The 19,422-nt window shown below is 31.0% G+C and overlaps 1 protein-coding gene across 1 annotated transcript in view; it reads left to right on the top strand.

Annotated features, from left to right (window-relative positions):
* nst (phosphoglucomutase 3-like protein nst) overlaps positions 1–18,262 on the top strand; it is a 67,434-nt gene extending 49,172 nt beyond the window's left edge. Inside the window, exons 8-9 of the mRNA XM_072526413.1 lie at positions 9,232–9,424; positions 12,223–18,262. Of these exons, the coding sequence (XP_072382514.1) occupies positions 9,232–9,424; positions 12,223–12,480 (451 nt within the window). The 3' untranslated portion in view covers positions 12,481–18,262. The remainder of the gene's footprint in view (positions 1–9,231; positions 9,425–12,222) is intronic.
* The last annotated feature ends 1,160 nt before the right edge of the window (positions 18,263–19,422 follow it).

The following is a 19,422-nucleotide window of genomic DNA, read 5'->3' on the forward strand; positions in this document are numbered from 1 at the left end:
TGTATACTTTTATTTATCGCAACAACTTAAACTACCATGGCATTTTGAATTCCACTAAGCCCTTTCCCTTTACAACTACATTTAGCCGTGGAACACTTTCTTTTGCATTTACAACTTATATAGCCTTGTCCTTCACTTTTCGACTTAGCACAAGCTGGTTCCCTTAGCGACATTTCATCAGTTGTAATTTGATCCATAACTGATTAGGTCTGAAAAGCTGCTTAAAGGTACTATTTTTGTTTTTTTGTTTAATAATTTATAATAGCCCTAAATCCTCTATTTCAACAACAACCGCGAACACATTTCGTGGGTCTGTGCGACAATAGTCACCATCAGGCACTTGATTCTCACTAATTCTCACAGTATCACCTATTTGGACCAGAGAGAACTTTTTTTCTGAGGTTAACAACATTTTTGTTGCTTGAAGTAAAAGATTATCTTTTGAAGCTGCTAGCTTTGAAGAAATTTGCTCGTGCTGTTCAGTCAGTACTTGAGATAAAGACGTGCTGTGCTGCGGAACGGCTATTTCTTGAGATGTAGAAGTGCTGCACTGCGAATTAGTCGGTGCTTGAGATATAGGCGTGCTAGTTTGCGGATCTATTTCAATCGAATTTTCTTAAAAAGTATTTAAATATGCCTCTAGCTGTTCCTCAGTTTCAATATTTTCAATTTTACCGTAAAGGAGAGATGACGACGCTAGGCCCATTTTTGGTTTAACACCAAACATGGCTTCATATGGACTCTGGCGTAATCCTTCGTGATAAGTTATGTTTTTGGCGAATTGAAGAAACGGCTAACCTTCTGACCATTTATTTGAATCATTATCTTGCATCCACGCAGTTAATATATTCTGTTTGTCCTTATTGGCTCTTTTTTCCGATCCTTGGGTTTGACTGTGACGAGGCTTTCCGTGCACTATTTTAACAACTTTGCACATAGTGCAAGCTCAGATATATTTCGATTACTGAACTCTCTATTATTATCCGAATGTAATATGGTTTAAGAAGGTGATAAGCTACTTTTTCCGCTCTCTTGCCGTAGGTACTTCCGCTGTAGCTGAACAAACTTGGTTAAATGGTCTTGGTATACCATTATTCATTTGTAATTGTTGTCTCTATGTGATTGCAAGTCTATTAAGTCGACTTGACATCTAGAGTTAAATTCGGAACTTATCATTGGTTTCACAACAATTTTCAGAGCACTGTATTTAATTTGACAATGTTTACACAAATTTAAATATACCATTACAACTTCATAAGTAATATTTTTGAATTTAACTTGTAATTATTTAAGCATTCGTCTTCTTCCTCCATAGTCTGTTCTTATATGAGTTTCGAAAAGTATATAAAAAACTCCTTATTTGTAACATAATAATGGATATTGATTTATCCTTGGTACAATTAATTTGTTATCATCATTAACCTTTAAAATGTCAAAACATTTTAAACGCCTGTAGTCCAAAGGTGTACCGCACTTATTTTTAACAGAATTCACTTCCAACAATATGTTAGATTATCTTTCTTGAGAAAAATAGAAACAATTGTCTTCTCGTTTACTTTCAATTAGGGCATGTAATTTTTGAAAAAACTGATCACGATTTAGTGCAGTAGCCATTGATCATAAATAATATAATGCCTAATATAAAATCAACTTAACACGTGCTTCTAAACCTTGCGTAAGACTGACTGAAGGCAACAAGACGCCACCCATAAACCGTTAAAATCCAGTTACAACGGCTTATTTCCGACATTAACCGAATCTCGTTTGCGTTTGTCGAGATACACCGGTGATACTCCGAAACTATAACAAAATTTATAAATGTTCGGTCTTTCACAAAGGCATTTGGTGTGTATCGACATTCACCGGTGAATGTCGACACACACCAATTTCGGACTATCACAGTAACATATATACAAATAGAAAAATTACTATTTCTAAAATAGCTTTTGTACCATCATAATTTGTTTGGTGTAAATATAGTCAAACAATAATAAATAAAATACAACTTTAAAATAAATTACCGCCAATCATTATTTATTTATTTACAAAATATTTTTAGGAAATAAATTCCACAAACCGTCAATCAGAAAAGGTTGACTATTCGACATACTTCATTGTTGTTTACATTTTCTTGTGATATAACCAGCAATCAACATAAACTTTGGTTTGTTAATTTACAAAATAAGTATAATTCCCTATTTAAAGAAAATTTAACAAAACAAATAGTAGTAATTTTCCAACAATTGACGCTGTTATGCAGGGCACATTTATGTCCAATAGTAATTTTTTCTCATTAAAATTCGGCAATGTTGAAAACTTCCATATGTAAAAAGTTAATTTGAATTATTTACATGTTTTATACAATTATACTAAATACAATAAACAGCGCAAATAGTACAAATATTTACTACAATATGTTAAATTATAACAACAAAAAATATATTTTTTAAATATATGCGGAAAAGTTTATGGGTTTAGTGTACACTTCCTTTATTTATAATAATTATTCTTTTTTCAATGAAAGAAATTGCAATAGTAAGTATATTTGAGCTGTTAATAGTGTGAGGTAGCAATTTTGTGTTGTCAGTTTCCGACTATGAATCTGTCAAAATATTCCCTAGCTGAGCGAATGGACTTCGGTAGTTTTTATCAGGCTGTGATATGTTTTGTCTCTATATCAGATATAGTACTCTGGATGGCAGCACAAGGAACTCTTAACATCATTCCCAGAAGAGTATACCCCATTACAGAAAAAGAAGAAAATAAAATAAGAACCTTCTATAGCTATATTAAAAAAGCGTTGGATAGCACCAACAACAGAGATATATTCATGGGTTGAGATTGATAATAATGAGCGAAGAAGAAAACAGACTGACCGAATTATGTAAGAAGTTTAATGATGCGACAAATACCTTTTACCGAATACAAGCTAGTAGATTACATAAAAATCAATTGCGGGTAGCAAAGAGAAGATTAGGTGAAACCAGATAGATTCTCAACAAGAGATACTGTAATTAATGCCACTAAATCGGCAAAAACCTATCCGGGGAACTTAAGAACAGATGTGGGATCAAATTACAATCCAGTTGTAAACAAAATAAAAAAACTACTGGGTTTTTCCCTTTTATTATTTAAAATCGAAGTTGTGTAAAGCAACAAAACAAAAATTAATATAAATAGAAAAACTATATAAAAACCAGCTGATAATTAAGGAATAGTTAAATAAAAATATATTTATCACACATGAAGATTTTAATGAAAAAGGGAAGTATTTAAGAACACAATATAATACCAACAAAGATACGAGCAGCTAAAGAGAAATGGTACAGCGACAAATGTTCAGAAATAGAAAAACTACACAGCAACCACGATAACTTTAAATTACAAAAATTAAAGAACACGCAGTTATAAACGTATAAAAAATAGTCATACCTTGGTTGATATAAATAGAAAACTAATATCTGACATCAAAATCAAAAACTATAATTATTCGAAAACGACAAGACATAATAAGAAAATGTGGACAATGACCAAGGATACATTTGGTCAAATATAACAAAGACTCAAATAAGAATTTAATAAGTATAATTATAAGTATAATTATAAGTATAATTCCCTATGGAAAGAAAATTTAACAAAACAAATAGTAGTAATTTTCCAACAATTGACGCTGTTATGCAGGGCACATTTATGTCCAATCGTAATTTTTTCTCATTAAAATTCGGCAATGTTGAAAACTTCCATATGTAAAAAGTTAATTTGAATTATTTACATGTTTTATACAATTATACTAAATACAATAAACAGCGCAAATAGTACAAATATTTACTACAATATGTTAAATTATAACAACAAAAAATATATTTTTTAAATATATGCGGAAAAGTTTATGGGTTTAGTGTACACTTCCTTTATTTATAATAATTATTCTTTTTTCAATGAAAGAAATTGCAATAGTAAGTATATTTGAGCTGTTAATAGTGTGAGGTAGCAATTTTGTGTTGTCAGTTTCCGACTATGAATCTGTCAAAATATTCCCTAGCTGAGCGAATGGACTTCGGTAGTTTTTATCAGGCTGTGATATGTTTTGTCTCTATATCAGATATAGTACTCTGGATGGCAGCACAAGGAACTCTTAACATCATTCCCAGAAGAGTATACCCCATTACAGAAAAAGAAGAAAATAAAATAAGAACCTTCTATAGCTATATTAAAAAAGCGTTGGATAGCACCAACAACAGAGATATATTCATGGGTTGAGATTGATAATAATGAGCGAAGAAGAAAACAGACTGACCGAATTATGTAAGAAGTTTAATGATGCGACAAATACCTTTTACCGAATACAAGCTAGTAGATTACATAAAAATCAATTGCGGGTAGCAAAGAGAAGATTAGGTGAAACCAGATAGATTCTCAACAAGAGATACTGTAATTAATGCCACTAAATCGGCAAAAACCTATCCGGGGAACTTAAGAACAGATGTGGGATCAAATTACAATCCAGTTGTAAACAAAATAAAAAAACTACTGGGTTTTTCCCTTTTATTATTTAAAATCGAAGTTGTGTAAAGCAACAAAACAAAAATTAATATAAATAGAAAAACTATATAAAAACCAGCTGATAATTAAGGAATAGTTAAATAAAAATATATTTATCACACATGAAGATTTTAATGAAAAAGGGAAGTATTTAAGAACACAATATAATACCAACAAAGATACGAGCAGCTAAAGAGAAATGGTACAGCGACAAATGTTCAGAAATAGAAAAACTACACAGCAACCACGATAACTTTAAATTACAAAAATTAAAGAACACGCAGTTATAAACGTATAAAAAATAGTCATACCTTGGTTGATATAAATAGAAAACTAATATCTGACATCAAAATCAAAAACTATAATTATTCGAAAACGACAAGACATAATAAGAAAATGTGGACAATGACCAAGGATACATTTGGTCAAATATAACAAAGACTCAAATAAGAATTTAATAAGTATAATTATAAGTATAATTATAAGTATAATTCCCTATGGAAAGAAAATTTAACAAAACAAATAGTAGTAATTTTCCAACAATTGACGCTGTTATGCAGGGCACATTTATGTCCAATCGTAATTTTTTCTCATTAAAATTCGGCAATGTTGAAAACTTCCATATGTAAAAAGTTAATTTGAATTATTTACATGTTTTATACAATTATACTAAATACAATAAACAGCGCAAATAGTACAAATATTTACTACAATATGTTAAATTATAACAACAAAAAATATATTTTTTAAATATATGCGGAAAAGTTTATGGGTTTAGTGTACACTTCCTTTATTTATAATAATTATTCTTTTTTCAATGAAAGAAATTGCAATAGTAAGTATATTTGAGCTGTTAATAGTGTGAGGTAGCAATTTTGTGTTGTCAGTTTCCGACTATGAATCTGTCAAAATATTCCCTAGCTGAGCGAATGGACTTCGGTAGTTTTTATCAGGCTGTGATATGTTTTGTCTCTATATCAGATATAGTACTCTGGATGGCAGCACAAGGAACTCTTAACATCATTCCCAGAAGAGTATACCCCATTACAGAAAAAGAAGAAAATAAAATAAGAACCTTCTATAGCTATATTAAAAAAGCGTTGGATAGCACCAACAACAGAGATATATTCATGGGTTGAGATTGATAATAATGAGCGAAGAAGAAAACAGACTGACCGAATTATGTAAGAAGTTTAATGATGCGACAAATACCTTTTACCGAATACAAGCTAGTAGATTACATAAAAATCAATTGCGGGTAGCAAAGAGAAGATTAGGTGAAACCAGATAGATTCTCAACAAGAGATACTGTAATTAATGCCACTAAATCGGCAAAAACCTATCCGGGGAACTTAAGAACAGATGTGGGATAAAATTACAATCCAGTTGTAAACAAAATAAAAAAACTACTGGGTTTTCCCTTTTATTATTTAAAATCTAAGTTGTGTAAAGCAACAAAACAAAAATTAATATAAATAAAAAAACTATATAAAAACCAGCTGATAATTAAGGAATAGTTAAATAAAAATATATTTATCACACATGAAGATTTTAATGAAAAAGGGAAGTATTTAAGAACACAATATAATACCAACAAAGATACGAGCAGCTAAAGAGAAATGGTACAGCGACAAATGTTCAGAAATAGAAAAACTACACAGCAACCACGATAACTTTAAATTACAAAAATTAAAGAACACGCAGTTATAAACGTATGAAAAAATAGTCATACCTTGGTTGATATAAATAGAAAACTAATATCTGACATCAAAATCAAAAACTATAATTATTCGAAAACGACAAGACATAATAAGAAAATGTGGACAATGACCAAGGATACATTTGGTCAAATATAACAAAGACTCAAATAAGAATTTAATAAGTATAATTATAAGTATAATTCCCTATGGAAAGAAAATTTAACAAAACAAATAGTAGTAATTTTCCAACAATTGACGCTGTTATGCAGGGCACATTTATGTCCAATCGTAATTTTTTCTCATTAAAATTCGGCAATGTTGAAAACTTCCATATGTAAAAAGTTAATTTGAATTATTTATATGTTTTATACAATTATACTAAATACAATAAACAACGCAAATAATACAAATATTTACTACAATATGTTAAATTATAACAACAAAAAATATATTTTTTAAATATATGCGGAAAAGTTTATGGGTTTAGTGTACACTTCCTTTATTTATAATAATTATTCTTTTTTCAATGAAAGAAATTGCAATAGTAAGTATATTTGAGCTGTTAATAGTGTGAGGTAGCAATTTTGTGTTGTCAGTTTCCGACTATGAATCTGCCAAAATATTCCCTAGCTGAGCGAATGGACTTCGGTAGTTTTTATCAGGCTGTGATATGTTTTGTCTCTATATCAGATATAGTACTCTGGATGGCAGCACAAGGAACTCTTAACATAATTCCCAGAAGAGTATACCCCATTACAGAAAAAGAAGAAAATAAAATAAGAACCTTCTATAGCTATATTAAAAAAGCGTTGGATAGCACCAATAACAGAGATATATTCATGGGTTGAGATTGGTAATAATGAGCGAAGAAGAAAACAGACTGACCGAATTATCTAAGAAGTTTAATGATGCGACAAATACCTTTTACCGAATACAAGCTAGTAGATTACATAAAAATCAACTGCGGGTAGCAAAGAGAAGATTAGGTGAAACCAGATAGATTCTCAACAAGAGATACTGTAATTAATGCCACTAAATCGGCAAAAACCTGTCCGGGGAACTTAAGAACAGATGTGGGATAAAATTACAATCCAGTTGTAAACAAAATAAAAAAACTACTGGGTTTTTCCCTTTTATTATTTAAAATCGAAGTTTTGTAAAGCAACAAAACAAAAATTAATATAAATAAAAAAACTATATAAAAACCAGCTGATATAATTAAGGAATAGTTAAATAAAAATATATTTATCACACATGAAGATTTTAATGAAAAAGGGAAGTATTTAAGAACACAATATAATACCAACAAAGATACGAGCAGCTAAAGAGAAATGGTACAGCGACAAATGTTCAGAAATAGAAAAACTACACAGCAACCACGATAACTTTAAATTACAAAAATTAAAGAACACGCAGTTATAAACGTATGAAAAAATAGTCATACCTTGGTTGATATAAATAGAAAACTAATATCTGACATCAAAATCAAAAACTATAATTATTCGAAAACGACAAGACATAATAAGAAAATGTGGACAATGTGCAAGGATACATTTGGTCAAATATAACAAAGACTGAAATAAGAATTTAATACAATGGAATGTAATGATCAGATGATAATTAGTCTAATGAGTTCACATAATTAAAATATTCCTAATAAGTATACATTGCAAAATTTCAGATAACTATAATAAAATATTACTGAATCTTAGTTTGGGTTAAGGAATGCTAAGGGCCCACGAGAGGCAATATTTGGATATAATGTTTTAATTCAAAGATATATAGATGTCAAACAACCAATCTATAAGTTCGTCATGATCTACCACACGGAGATTATACAGTACGTTAAGTTTGAAATTAGATATTGCATACTTTAATCTAGCGCTAAAATCGGTAACATTGTCTTGTGCGAGGTAAATTCTCCGATCCCCTCCGACACCTAGACTGCAAGACAGAAAACGAGAAAACCATTTAGTAACACATAACAGCGCATGGAATATGCACCTCCGTCCGTCGAATTTGTTTTCCTTGCGTATACCCGGTTCATTTCTTATATCATAAACTCGATAAAATACACATAAGGCGGTGCATTTGTATCGGTTTTTAATAATGTGAACAGTTTTTTGTGGTTGAATTAAAAATAAAACCGCATTTCTTTTAAAAGATAAAACAAAAATATACTCTTATTGAAAATAAAAAATAATTGTTAGTAAAATAAGAAATAGTTCTTTATGCCCCATAGAAATGATTCAAATATTTGATCTTCTACGGCAAAACAGTATCCCAATCTGTCATAAAAACTTCTGCCGACAGATGTAAGAGTTTCTACTGTAACAGAATTGAAGACTTCTCTTATTCGGTTTTTTAATTCATCCAAATTTTTGAACTCTAGCCTCAGGATGATCGTAGATGATACTTTTTAAAAGTCCCCCAAAAAAAAAAAGAAGTCCGTGGGTGTAAGATCTGGAGATCGCGCAGGCCACTTAATATCGCCTGTTCCACTGATAACTCGATTCAGGAAAGTATTGTTTAAGTACTGCCTAATTATTCGAGCGTGAACTGAACAGCCGTCTTGATGCTGAAGACAGAGTAACAAATATTAAGGTGCTTTATGAAACATGGAGAATTCAAAAAGAAAAAGAACTAAAAAAATAAAATATAGATATAAGAACTTTGCAGTATGCGCAGTATGTGATGAGAGAAGAGCATTTGTTACTACAAATGATAATACAAGACAAAATGTAAGGTATTATATAGTTTTTTAGACCCATTGAGAACTGCAGCATTAAAATACCAACCTCTTAGGCCGTTTAAAAATATTTATGTTCTTCATAACATCTGTAATTGTTAAGATTTGCAACATCACACTTTATCACTTCTTCATTTGATTGTTTATATAAAATCACCACAAAGAATCTTGTTATTTATGATAAACTATCAATAAATATTATTTCTAAAATATGTGCCTAATCAGTGATATTTTTTTCAGTTTATCTAGTGAACAAAAAGCGGCTTGCAATAAACTTTTAAATTTGATAGATTTAATTAACGAGACTGTAGGTGATGCAATATCCGATATGTTATTGGTAGAAACGATACTTCACGAAAGAGGATGGAACATTAGGCAGTGGGAAGAATGTTACACAGATTTACCTAATAGATTGATGAAAGTTACAGTTAAGGTCAGTATTCCTGTGTTTTGTTTGATTTTATAATATTTGGTGTTAATTTGTTTTTAATTATGTTTAAATGTGTCAATAAAGACATTTTCTACCGATACGTTAAGATGATATAAAAACCTAATTGACAAAACTCAATATTTAGTACTCAACTTTAATTTAATGGTACATTAATAATAAAGTATATAGAAAGCACTAGGTTCGAAAAGGAACTGGTAGTTCAGTATTAGTTACTTTCCATTTTATTTGTTGTTTTGACATTGCGTTGTTATTTGGTAGAAAAATTTTGTACCTAGGTAGATGTATTCGTTGATTATTTTGCGAACATCTCAGTTGTACATGAATTGTATAAAATAGACAAAGCCCGTGGAAACTTAATGATAAAATATACTTAAACAAGAAAGGGAAATGTTTACGACTGATCCACGAAGATGAGTTTAGGCATGATCACATCTGAAATTTTTGGAACCATATTTTTTTATTTAACTTCATTGAGTACAACAATCTGCTCACATGGGCAATAAGCATTTATTTTATTAAATATGCTGACATGTAGAGACAGTAACCTCCTTAAAACTAATCTAAAATTAAGATTTTATTATTCTGAATGCACTTCACTAAGTTTGATTGAGAACTGAAGGCAGGTCGGACGGCAATAACCGTTTCAGTCTACGCCTCCGGAACCGTCGTGCACATTTAATTGTCTGGCTAGCACATTAGGATATACAAGCACTCGTTCACAGTATTTCGAACTACAACGTTGTATGGCTTCTTTGACGAATTTTATAGGGATGTAATGCTCAATCAACTCGGTGGGGACATAATATGACGCATTGACTATGGCCCGAAGCACCTTGTTTTGGAAACTCTGTAAGGTATTTATATTGGAGACAGTGGTGGTGCCCTATAGCTGGAACCGTAAGTCCTAATATGTTTAAGGACAGACTTATATAATAAAACGTTAAGCACTTTTTGATTTGGCGCCAATTAGTCAATACATAATACCACTTAATTTAAATTCAAGCTGTTTGCATTTGGTGAATATATGTTTTTTTTCCACGTTAGAAGGCGCTCTAAATACATGGTATCTTCGGAATGGGAAAGTTGATAATTCTAAATATACATATTTCTCTACGTAGCGTAAATGTTACGTAAAGTGTTTTAGTTCCATTAGATTTGATGAGCCATATTTTTAACCATTGCTGAATTCTATTTAAGTTGTTTACATTCTATTAGAGGTTTCTTGAAACTGATGATAGATCTGTGTGGGATGCCAAAATAACAGTATCATGTGCATACCTTGCTACTGTAGTTGTTCTTGTTGGAATGTCCGCTGTATACAAGAGATACCAAGGAGACTGCCATACGGGACTCCTGAATATATGGGATATATTTCAGTGTACTCGGTTCCTTGTTGCCTTGTTTCCAGATATGATTTTAAGATCTGGAAATGAGGATTGGGTTGGAGCTTCTTTAGTTTTATTTGCAGTCCTATGTGTCAAACCTCATCAAATCCCTGAGATATGTCAAGGCAGGCAGCTGAATAATATATTATGGCGTTTAACACTTTGTTTATTTGGTTGGTTAATCAGTCTATACACTTTTTTCTATAGTTTCTGCTTGTCGCGGAAACCAAATTTATGTTCTTGAATTATTTTATCTTTTTCTATTATCATTTTTAGTCTTTTCACCTAAATTTTCTCCAAGACTTTGCTGAGCATAGGCAGAAGGCCGGTAGGAAGATAGATTTTCTGGCTTTTCTCCGGGTTTAACGATTATTAGGATTTATACCATCTTCCAGGCACTAGAGAAGTGGTTTAAACGCAGAATTGCATTGCGTATTAAAGTTATTAGTTTTATGCACATATCCGACTTTCAGAATCTTGCTAGAGATTAGGTCAAAACCTGGGGCTTTTTATGTTGATTTCTTTCATTATTATTATTTGTTTTACTTTGTTGTAAATTTCGTGTGAGGCAGGTCTATTTGAAACGGCGCTGTTAGGAATTTGGTAATTCTTCTTTTTTTCTTCGAAGAGTGTAGAAGGATATGACATAAATACGTTTTGAAGGTACTTGGTGTGTTATGTTACTGGGTTCGTTTGAGATTTCTTGTGGCTTTCCAAAGTGAATAACTTGTAGCTTCGGTTGGAGATAGATTTTCTAGAAATTCTTGAATTACAAGGTTTTCTCTTCTGCTTTATTCAATTTTTTCTTAGTTTCTGCTGTTCTTACAGGCTTACTAGCTGTCGTTTATCGGCAATTTTTTGTTTAATTGTGAGAGCCACATTTTTTTCTTTTGGGAGTAACAAGTAGTCAGGAGTAGCATGCCAAGTTGAAATTTGTATTCTTTTTTGTTAGACTCACTGCCTCTGATTCTATTTGAAACTTATTTTTAAGGGAAGATTAGCGAGATGAATTGTCTAATTTTTCTCTAAATTGAGACCAATTAGTCCCACTGTTAGCAAATTGGATTGTTACTCTTTATCTAAGATTTTTGCGAACATTGTTATTTATATCGATGACTTTCGTGATGCAGAAGTCTATTGCATTAGTTATTTTGTTTTAATCAGACGGCCAGTAGATTGGTTCGCCAGTAGAAATTTGTTTCCATGTAGATCACTGTTTTCCATTGCTTAAACTAATTCTCTACCTTTAGGTGTTGCTAGTCTAGAGCCTCACATCAGCTGTTTGAATTATAATCTTCACCTGCAATGAATTTGTGAACGATTTTGCGCTTAACTAACTAAAAATCTCGAGTTTTGATAAAAATGACAGCATTGTTTAATAAATACATTTTTCAGGACCGCAATGTCATAACCACAACGGACGCAGAACGGATATGTGTCTCTCCAGATGGACTCCAAGATGAAATAAATTCGATAGTGTCTAAATATTCCAAAGCAAGATCCTTTATTAGAGCTTCGGGTACAGAAGATATAGTTCGAGTGTATGCCGAAGCAGCGACTAAAGAAGAAGTCGACAAATTAGCAAACGAAGTTGTTAAAAAGGTGTACGAATTTGCGGGCGGTATAGGACCGATACCTGAAATACCTAATTGAAGCGATTAAGGTATATATAAGGTGTCCCAGATTTGAATGGCAATCAGTTTGTGTATAATAAGCTATTGATATTTAAACAGAAACAAGAGGGTACTTTTTTTGATGAAAGGTATAAAAAATAATATTGATTTGATTAACTTTTAACCTAATATGCATGAGAACATTAATTTGACTCAAAAGATATAGAAACATTTTTAAATACACTACACGTTAATTTTTGGTTCACCATAACTGAGACGTAATTAGTACAGTGCGGATTATCAACATTTATAACTTTTCTGGTATCCTGCTTAAGTCAAAACATTCTGTACCAAACCCTGGAATTTTACCAGATTATTGATTAATTATGTACTAAAGAATTCACAAGAATGATCAAAGTTATGGTCACCACCGTCTTTTCTCTTACTTTTGTGTAATTTTCACCGCTTTTACATTAGGACATCGTTTTCACTCGACAAAGTATTCGGTGTGTGGCCTAGATATATATTCTTTGAAACTTAAAACGCGATGCCAAATCCCCTCCATATGACCATTTACATTTCTACAATTTTATATTTTATCTATCTTTTTTATTAAGAAAACATTGATTTAATATTTTTCCATTTTGGAATTAGGATTTTTCAAACATTTAAAAATCACTAATTTTTATTATATATTTCTTAAATCACAAATACAAGCTTTTTGATTGTGCTGAACTGTACAAACTAAAATTGCTGTATCTATTGATTGTATAACCGACGCAACCCAAATGTGAACGAATTTTGGTTGTCATGGTTGAAATTTATTCCTGTAAATCTGGCTTTGGCCAGTGACGTTACAAAGAATATTAAGGACAAAATATATTACTTTTATTAATGTTTTTAAAATTGTTTTAAGCTATAACAGCAGAGCCATTGGTTGCCACAACACTTTCCGATCTTTTCCAATCGTGGCATGTATAATATTAAATATCACGTGTTTTCACAAATGTTTAATTTTTAACTCTTCCCTAGCAAGCTTACCGTAGTTTACCACGGTTTACCGGCTAAAATGTGAAGCCCAAAGAGTTTTTAATGGATGTTTAAGTCAGCTGTTTTGCTAGTCATGGAAAAACATTTATGATGTTCTGACTTACTCTCTTAATTATTCAAGCTGTGAACTGATAACGGATTTGAGACTTCTTCGATAGGAAGTTGTTCGGTAGTCTAGTAGCACTTATCTCTTCTAATTCCAACATGAAATAAAGCTGGTAGTTAACTGGGCATTGTGGATGTAGATATTCATATGTTGAGATCTAACCATGTTGATCCCGTATTGTCATGGATCCCAGAAGTAAGTTAGTTAATAACTAACGGAAACTATTTATGAAATGTTAATAGTAGCCAAGTAGCCACCATACCCCTTTGAATCTGGAGATTCTATTACAATAAATTCTTAGCGTTGTTATGAATTTGGAATGTCTTTTTAGAAGAAGACCACATTTTTTTAAAACTCCTCTCGATGGATTAAAAATTTATTTGCAAACTCTGCTTTACTGCGCTTGTTTTCCCCGCATTTGAGCTATTCTGAGAGATCTCGTGAATAATGTTTCTACTCGTGCTTTCACAGCGGTTTTAAATGGATCTTGACGAATATATTCTACGAAAACATTTTCATTAGAGACTCGGTATATCTTGAACGGTCTTCGGAATAGTTTTTATTCTTGCCAGCGTTTATTAACGTAAATAATGTAACATTACTGACATTTTGTTCTAGCCCTCGACTTTTTGAGCCTCATTTAAATGTTATGGCTCAAAAGGGGTGTGTAAATTTGAGTAAAACGGAAAATATTAAGTATTTTGTAACAATTTTTTTTAAAACTTCCTCTTTAGTCACCTCATAAAATGTATAAGTATAGAAAAATACACCTTTTGTAAATATTCAATTATCAATAATACATCTAAAATAAAATTGCTATGCATTGTAATTTGCTAGTAATTTGACGAGCTTGAGAAATATTTTTTTGTATTTATCGTCAATTAGTGAGTAATATATATGCCTTCCTATATCTATATATGTATATGTATAAAAAAATTGCACAGTATTTTTGAAAATAAGAACAATAAGTGAGAGCTTGGCCTAAAAGTATGTGAAGACCCTGATAAAAAATATTTTTCGTAAAAGTCGGGAATAATCCCGGTTTGTGAAAAGAAAATAAAAAGCTGTAACCCCTTGAAAAATTACAGATTTTTTCCTTTTCATATTTTTTCCTATAACCAAAAACACTGTTCATATACAGGGCCATTTTAAGAGTTTTATGTTCATTATATCTATTTCTTATCGTATTCCTAATAATTTTTGTAGACCAGCAGATGTTTTACTCACTTAAATATCAGCACCATAATAATACAATAGATAATACATCAATACTCTTGCCAACACCACATTTTTGCAGTAGTGAATACACTTGCCTTAATACGATAAATGTAATATGTTTTTATGGTATATATTAGATCCTTTGACATTTAACCTTCTACATAAACCTTTAAATTGCCACAGAAAAATATACGACCTTGACCTCATAGTTCATATGAACCACAATTTTTTATGAAAACTTAAAACGCCGAGAGCAACGTGGTGAACATATTCCATCAAGGAATGTACACTTATGTAAAGTAGCTGATTGTAGGATTGTCTGGTTCATAAATATGTAGATCGTAAGTAGGATATTAAAAAAATTATAATTAAAAAAAAATCTGATTTTTTATAGCTAAGGGCTCTGTTATATGTCGCGTTAGTATCGGCCCAACCGGACAATGACAGTACCAGTGAGTAAATTATACGAACTACATTGCCGTTAGCGAGTTCGCGTTATCCCGACGTCAAGCGTTGCTATCGCGGCCGGTCGCGTTCGTACCGCGCAGTTTGTAACAAAAATAAAATTGGGCGTTGAACGCCAATGTATTAAGTTATTTAAAAATGTAACGAATGTAACAAGAAATATAGTAAGATGAGCTCTCAACACAAACTGTGTGAGACTTAATGCAGCTTGGCTAGCAAGCTATGGAGAATGGCATAGCTTGCTAGCCATTCTCCGGCATAGCTAGCATTCAAGGAAGGATTCAGCCAATTTGCATGTCCGTAAAAGACAGTTAACTAGAAAAAAATGTGAGAAAACACTTCCCTTCCCAAGATATTTTATACTGGTGTAAGGGTTATCTTGAGTAATTTCTGGAACTGTAAAAAAATGAGGTACAAATTATTGTGTACAACCCGATTTAATTAAAATACAACTTAACTGTAACTCAAATTAACTTACAAAATAAAGTGTATACCTCTCACCTATTACTTATGTACAGTTTACCTAAATTTGAATGTAATAAAATATAAACCTCTCGCCCAATATGTATACCCCAACGTTAAATTTGAATAATAATAAGAAAATAAATCCCTAATATAAAAAAAAAACTAATCTACTTGCCTACTAGAAAGATAATTTCAACACTTCAGGTTAATTACATGCAAGTGTCTCCGATTAATGACCTTATGAATAGAGATTATGGGGATATTAAAACATTGCCTAGTAATTACTATTTTAATGGGAATAAGCCACAATTTAAGTTTAAAATAAGTTTATTGACGTTTCAATTTCTACTTCGGAAATCATTCTCAAAATACAACACATTAATAAATTAATAGGAAATCACTAACAGGAGCATTTTACTGTCATCATGGCATGTGGTTGTCTTTTTAAAGACGAATCACATGCTAAGATTTTTCTGACGAATATTCTCAAGTTCAAGTTAATTTCATGTAATCGAATGTACTATCTCAGCAAGGAACGCAACTCAGCAATATTGGCAATATATTTTTTTAAAGTTGTCTACTTTAAAGTGTATAATATATGTCTGAATTGTCAATATGAATGAGTCAGATAAAATTAAATTATTAGAAGAATTTTTCACCAAGTAACAAAAACCAAAACTATTATAAAAATAATAAATTGTTAAATTAATTAAAACAAACGAAATGGTAGAGATTGTACTACCGGTTTCAGGTGTATCCCTGGATGGCCTCTGAAACGGGTCGACAGTGGAAGAACTCCAACCTAACTCCAGTTCTTGAAAATAATATAAAATCACTTCTTGGTGAAAGAAAGAAACAGAAAACCAGCCCACCTTAAATGAAAATTACTCCAATCATCGTGTGAGTTCTGATAGGGATGTTTTCTATTGGGTACATATTATGTGGTGGGTGGCTACAAAAAATACATTCTATGATTTTTCGTTCTCGTTATGTACGAAAAAAGGGAGAAAAGCAAGGTTTTTAACAATAATGGGCACAACAATTGACTTAAAGCAGAAAAAGTCTTATCTGATTAAGAATTTGTCGTAAATTATTGTGACCTTGGATAAATTAGGACAATTATACAATTTTCGGAATCATTTATATGAATACAATTGCTTAGAGAGAAAATATATTCTCAATATATTTAAAATATATAAACTATATTTTCAATTAATTTGCGAATGATTTTACAATGAATATTACAAAATGGCTGCATATAACTATTTTAAATTTAAACTTTCTGGGCCAACTACGGATCAACACTAATAAAAATAACGATTCTTTCCACATTAACTAAATAAAAATAATATCTCTTTCAACTTAAAATAATTTTCTTAAAACTTAAAATATATTCTTGAAAAGATTAGACTGCATAACTAGCACCGCCACCTGATCACTTCAACGATCCCTTCATAAGTGACGATTTAACATAAACCTAAAGCAGCGTGTCAAATCTTTCAAACCGTGTGTGCGCAAGACACATTTTACCACCTTTAAGAATTTCCGGGTACCTAAGTAGGTAATATGTATTGCCTAACTCTTAGTAATTATAAATTACTATCTATTTATATTTAAATTATAATTATAAACGTTTTATTGATATATTACGTGACGGAACGTTTATACTTTGCACAAAGCACGCATCAAGCTATACGTAACGCTGACAAAGCCGACAAAGTGATCTAAACGCGGCACTACAGTCACATATAACTTGAAAATTATGACGCGACAGCATTAGCGCTCGTATAACAGCTCCCTAAGCTAAAACTTTTATAAAGGGTTGGGAGTGTATATTCTATAATATCTATCGCAGTTTAAGTTCGACAAAATGTATGTATATAGACAATGAAACACATTGAGATTTAGATCGAATATTTTCATATAAAAAAAGGAGAATTCTCCTTAATCAAAATTGATTTCTCTTTTTCATATGGAAAAAGAGAAATCAATTTTGATTAGGAAAAATATAATAATGCATTATAACGTTAACCGGCATATTTGAACGGTACTGCAACACGATTGTCTTTCGTAAGACAACGAACTTAAAGCAAGTAAGCAACTTTAGGAATACTTTTGTACAGTATATAACACTCATAAAGTGTTATGGATCTCTCAAAAACAGATTAATATATGAAGTCATTAGATTAGTCGAAAAATCTGAAAAAAAAAGATACATCAGTTTAAGCATCGTGTTACAATAATTTCCCACAGCTGCATACTTGCTATAAGATACGTGATAAATGCTTTCGCTCACATTTTGCCTATACCATCCATAGTCTTGCTAAAATGGCGTATATTTTTGAAACTTTTTTTATTCATAAATGTTCTATCTGAATCTCAACTTACCTTAAATATTTATATTTTTTTCGAAAAAATAAAATTAATATACAAAACAGACTGACGAAATTTTAGGTGGCTTATAAATTCAAGCTTGTTTAGCCCATCTCTTTATATCAATAGACCTGATCTGGACTCCTTGGTAAAGGACGTAAAGTAACTCTATCGCCTATGTAAAATACGTTCTCTTTCTTTCATTTAAAAACAAACATTAAATCCAATGCTAAATCGTACATGTTCAGTTTTTTGTATTCCATCACTGTATAGTATATGTTAAATATCTGAGTAATTCCCGATATCGTGCTACTTAAATTGTCAATAATTACTTATTAGTGTTATGCAAATGTATGCACTTATTGACATGTTTAATTGAGATTGAACTCAACAGCTTGATTGATGTATTCACGAATTAAATCTCTACACTACTCATGTACTCAGCTGGATTACCGACATAAAAAAAACATCAAAATTATAGCAAAGTGTACTGGAAATATCACTCACTTGATATAATGAATGAGTATTCAATTCTTAACCCTTTATATTTGTCGGATTGTACAAGTCGTTCAACGTCTTACAGTACAATAATATGTATGACCACTTTATTATATTCTTATTAATTATTAACTTTGATATGCCATTAGGAATTATCGATTTTTGCACAATGAATTTATTTTAAACTGATTCGTTTCAAATTTAGAAGAAATGAAGATTTAATAATATTTATTTTATTTATTTTGTAGAATAAAAGTTTCATTTATAATTTTTATTATATCCCGTTTTATATATATGACCAAAAGTGTTATTGTACTCTGATATTTAGCAAAATATCGTATAATTCTATTTAGTATTTATTATATTTTGTTTTGAACCGGATATACGTATATTTAAGCTAAATTATCTAAGTTTTAAAGGTAGCGAGTTTATACATCTTTGTAGATTGCGTAAGGTCTTATAGGCTATTTAGCTTTTTGCACTTCGATTTATGAATCTGTACATCCCTGCGATTCTTCACGATTTAACCTAAATTAGTTTAATCTAACCTGCTTTTACAACTAGATATTTCCATATCAGTAAAGAGGCGCAAATTGTGTAGCAGTTAGTTAAATACCTATACAAGATGTAGACAGATGTGGAATTAAAGGCTAAAATTTAATTTAATTTTTGTTACCTGTTGTAGGTACATTGCATTTACTAAATACATAAAGTTCGCTACCTTTAAAAGGATGTAAAGTTCTCCTTATACATTTATTTATATTTAATATTATTTGCTCCAGCTTTTGAATGAATATCGTTAATCAT

Source organism: Diabrotica undecimpunctata, chromosome 3 (assembly GCF_040954645.1).
Source record: "Diabrotica undecimpunctata isolate CICGRU chromosome 3, icDiaUnde3, whole genome shotgun sequence".
In the NCBI taxonomy this organism is placed as follows: domain Eukaryota; kingdom Metazoa; phylum Arthropoda; class Insecta; order Coleoptera; family Chrysomelidae; genus Diabrotica; species Diabrotica undecimpunctata.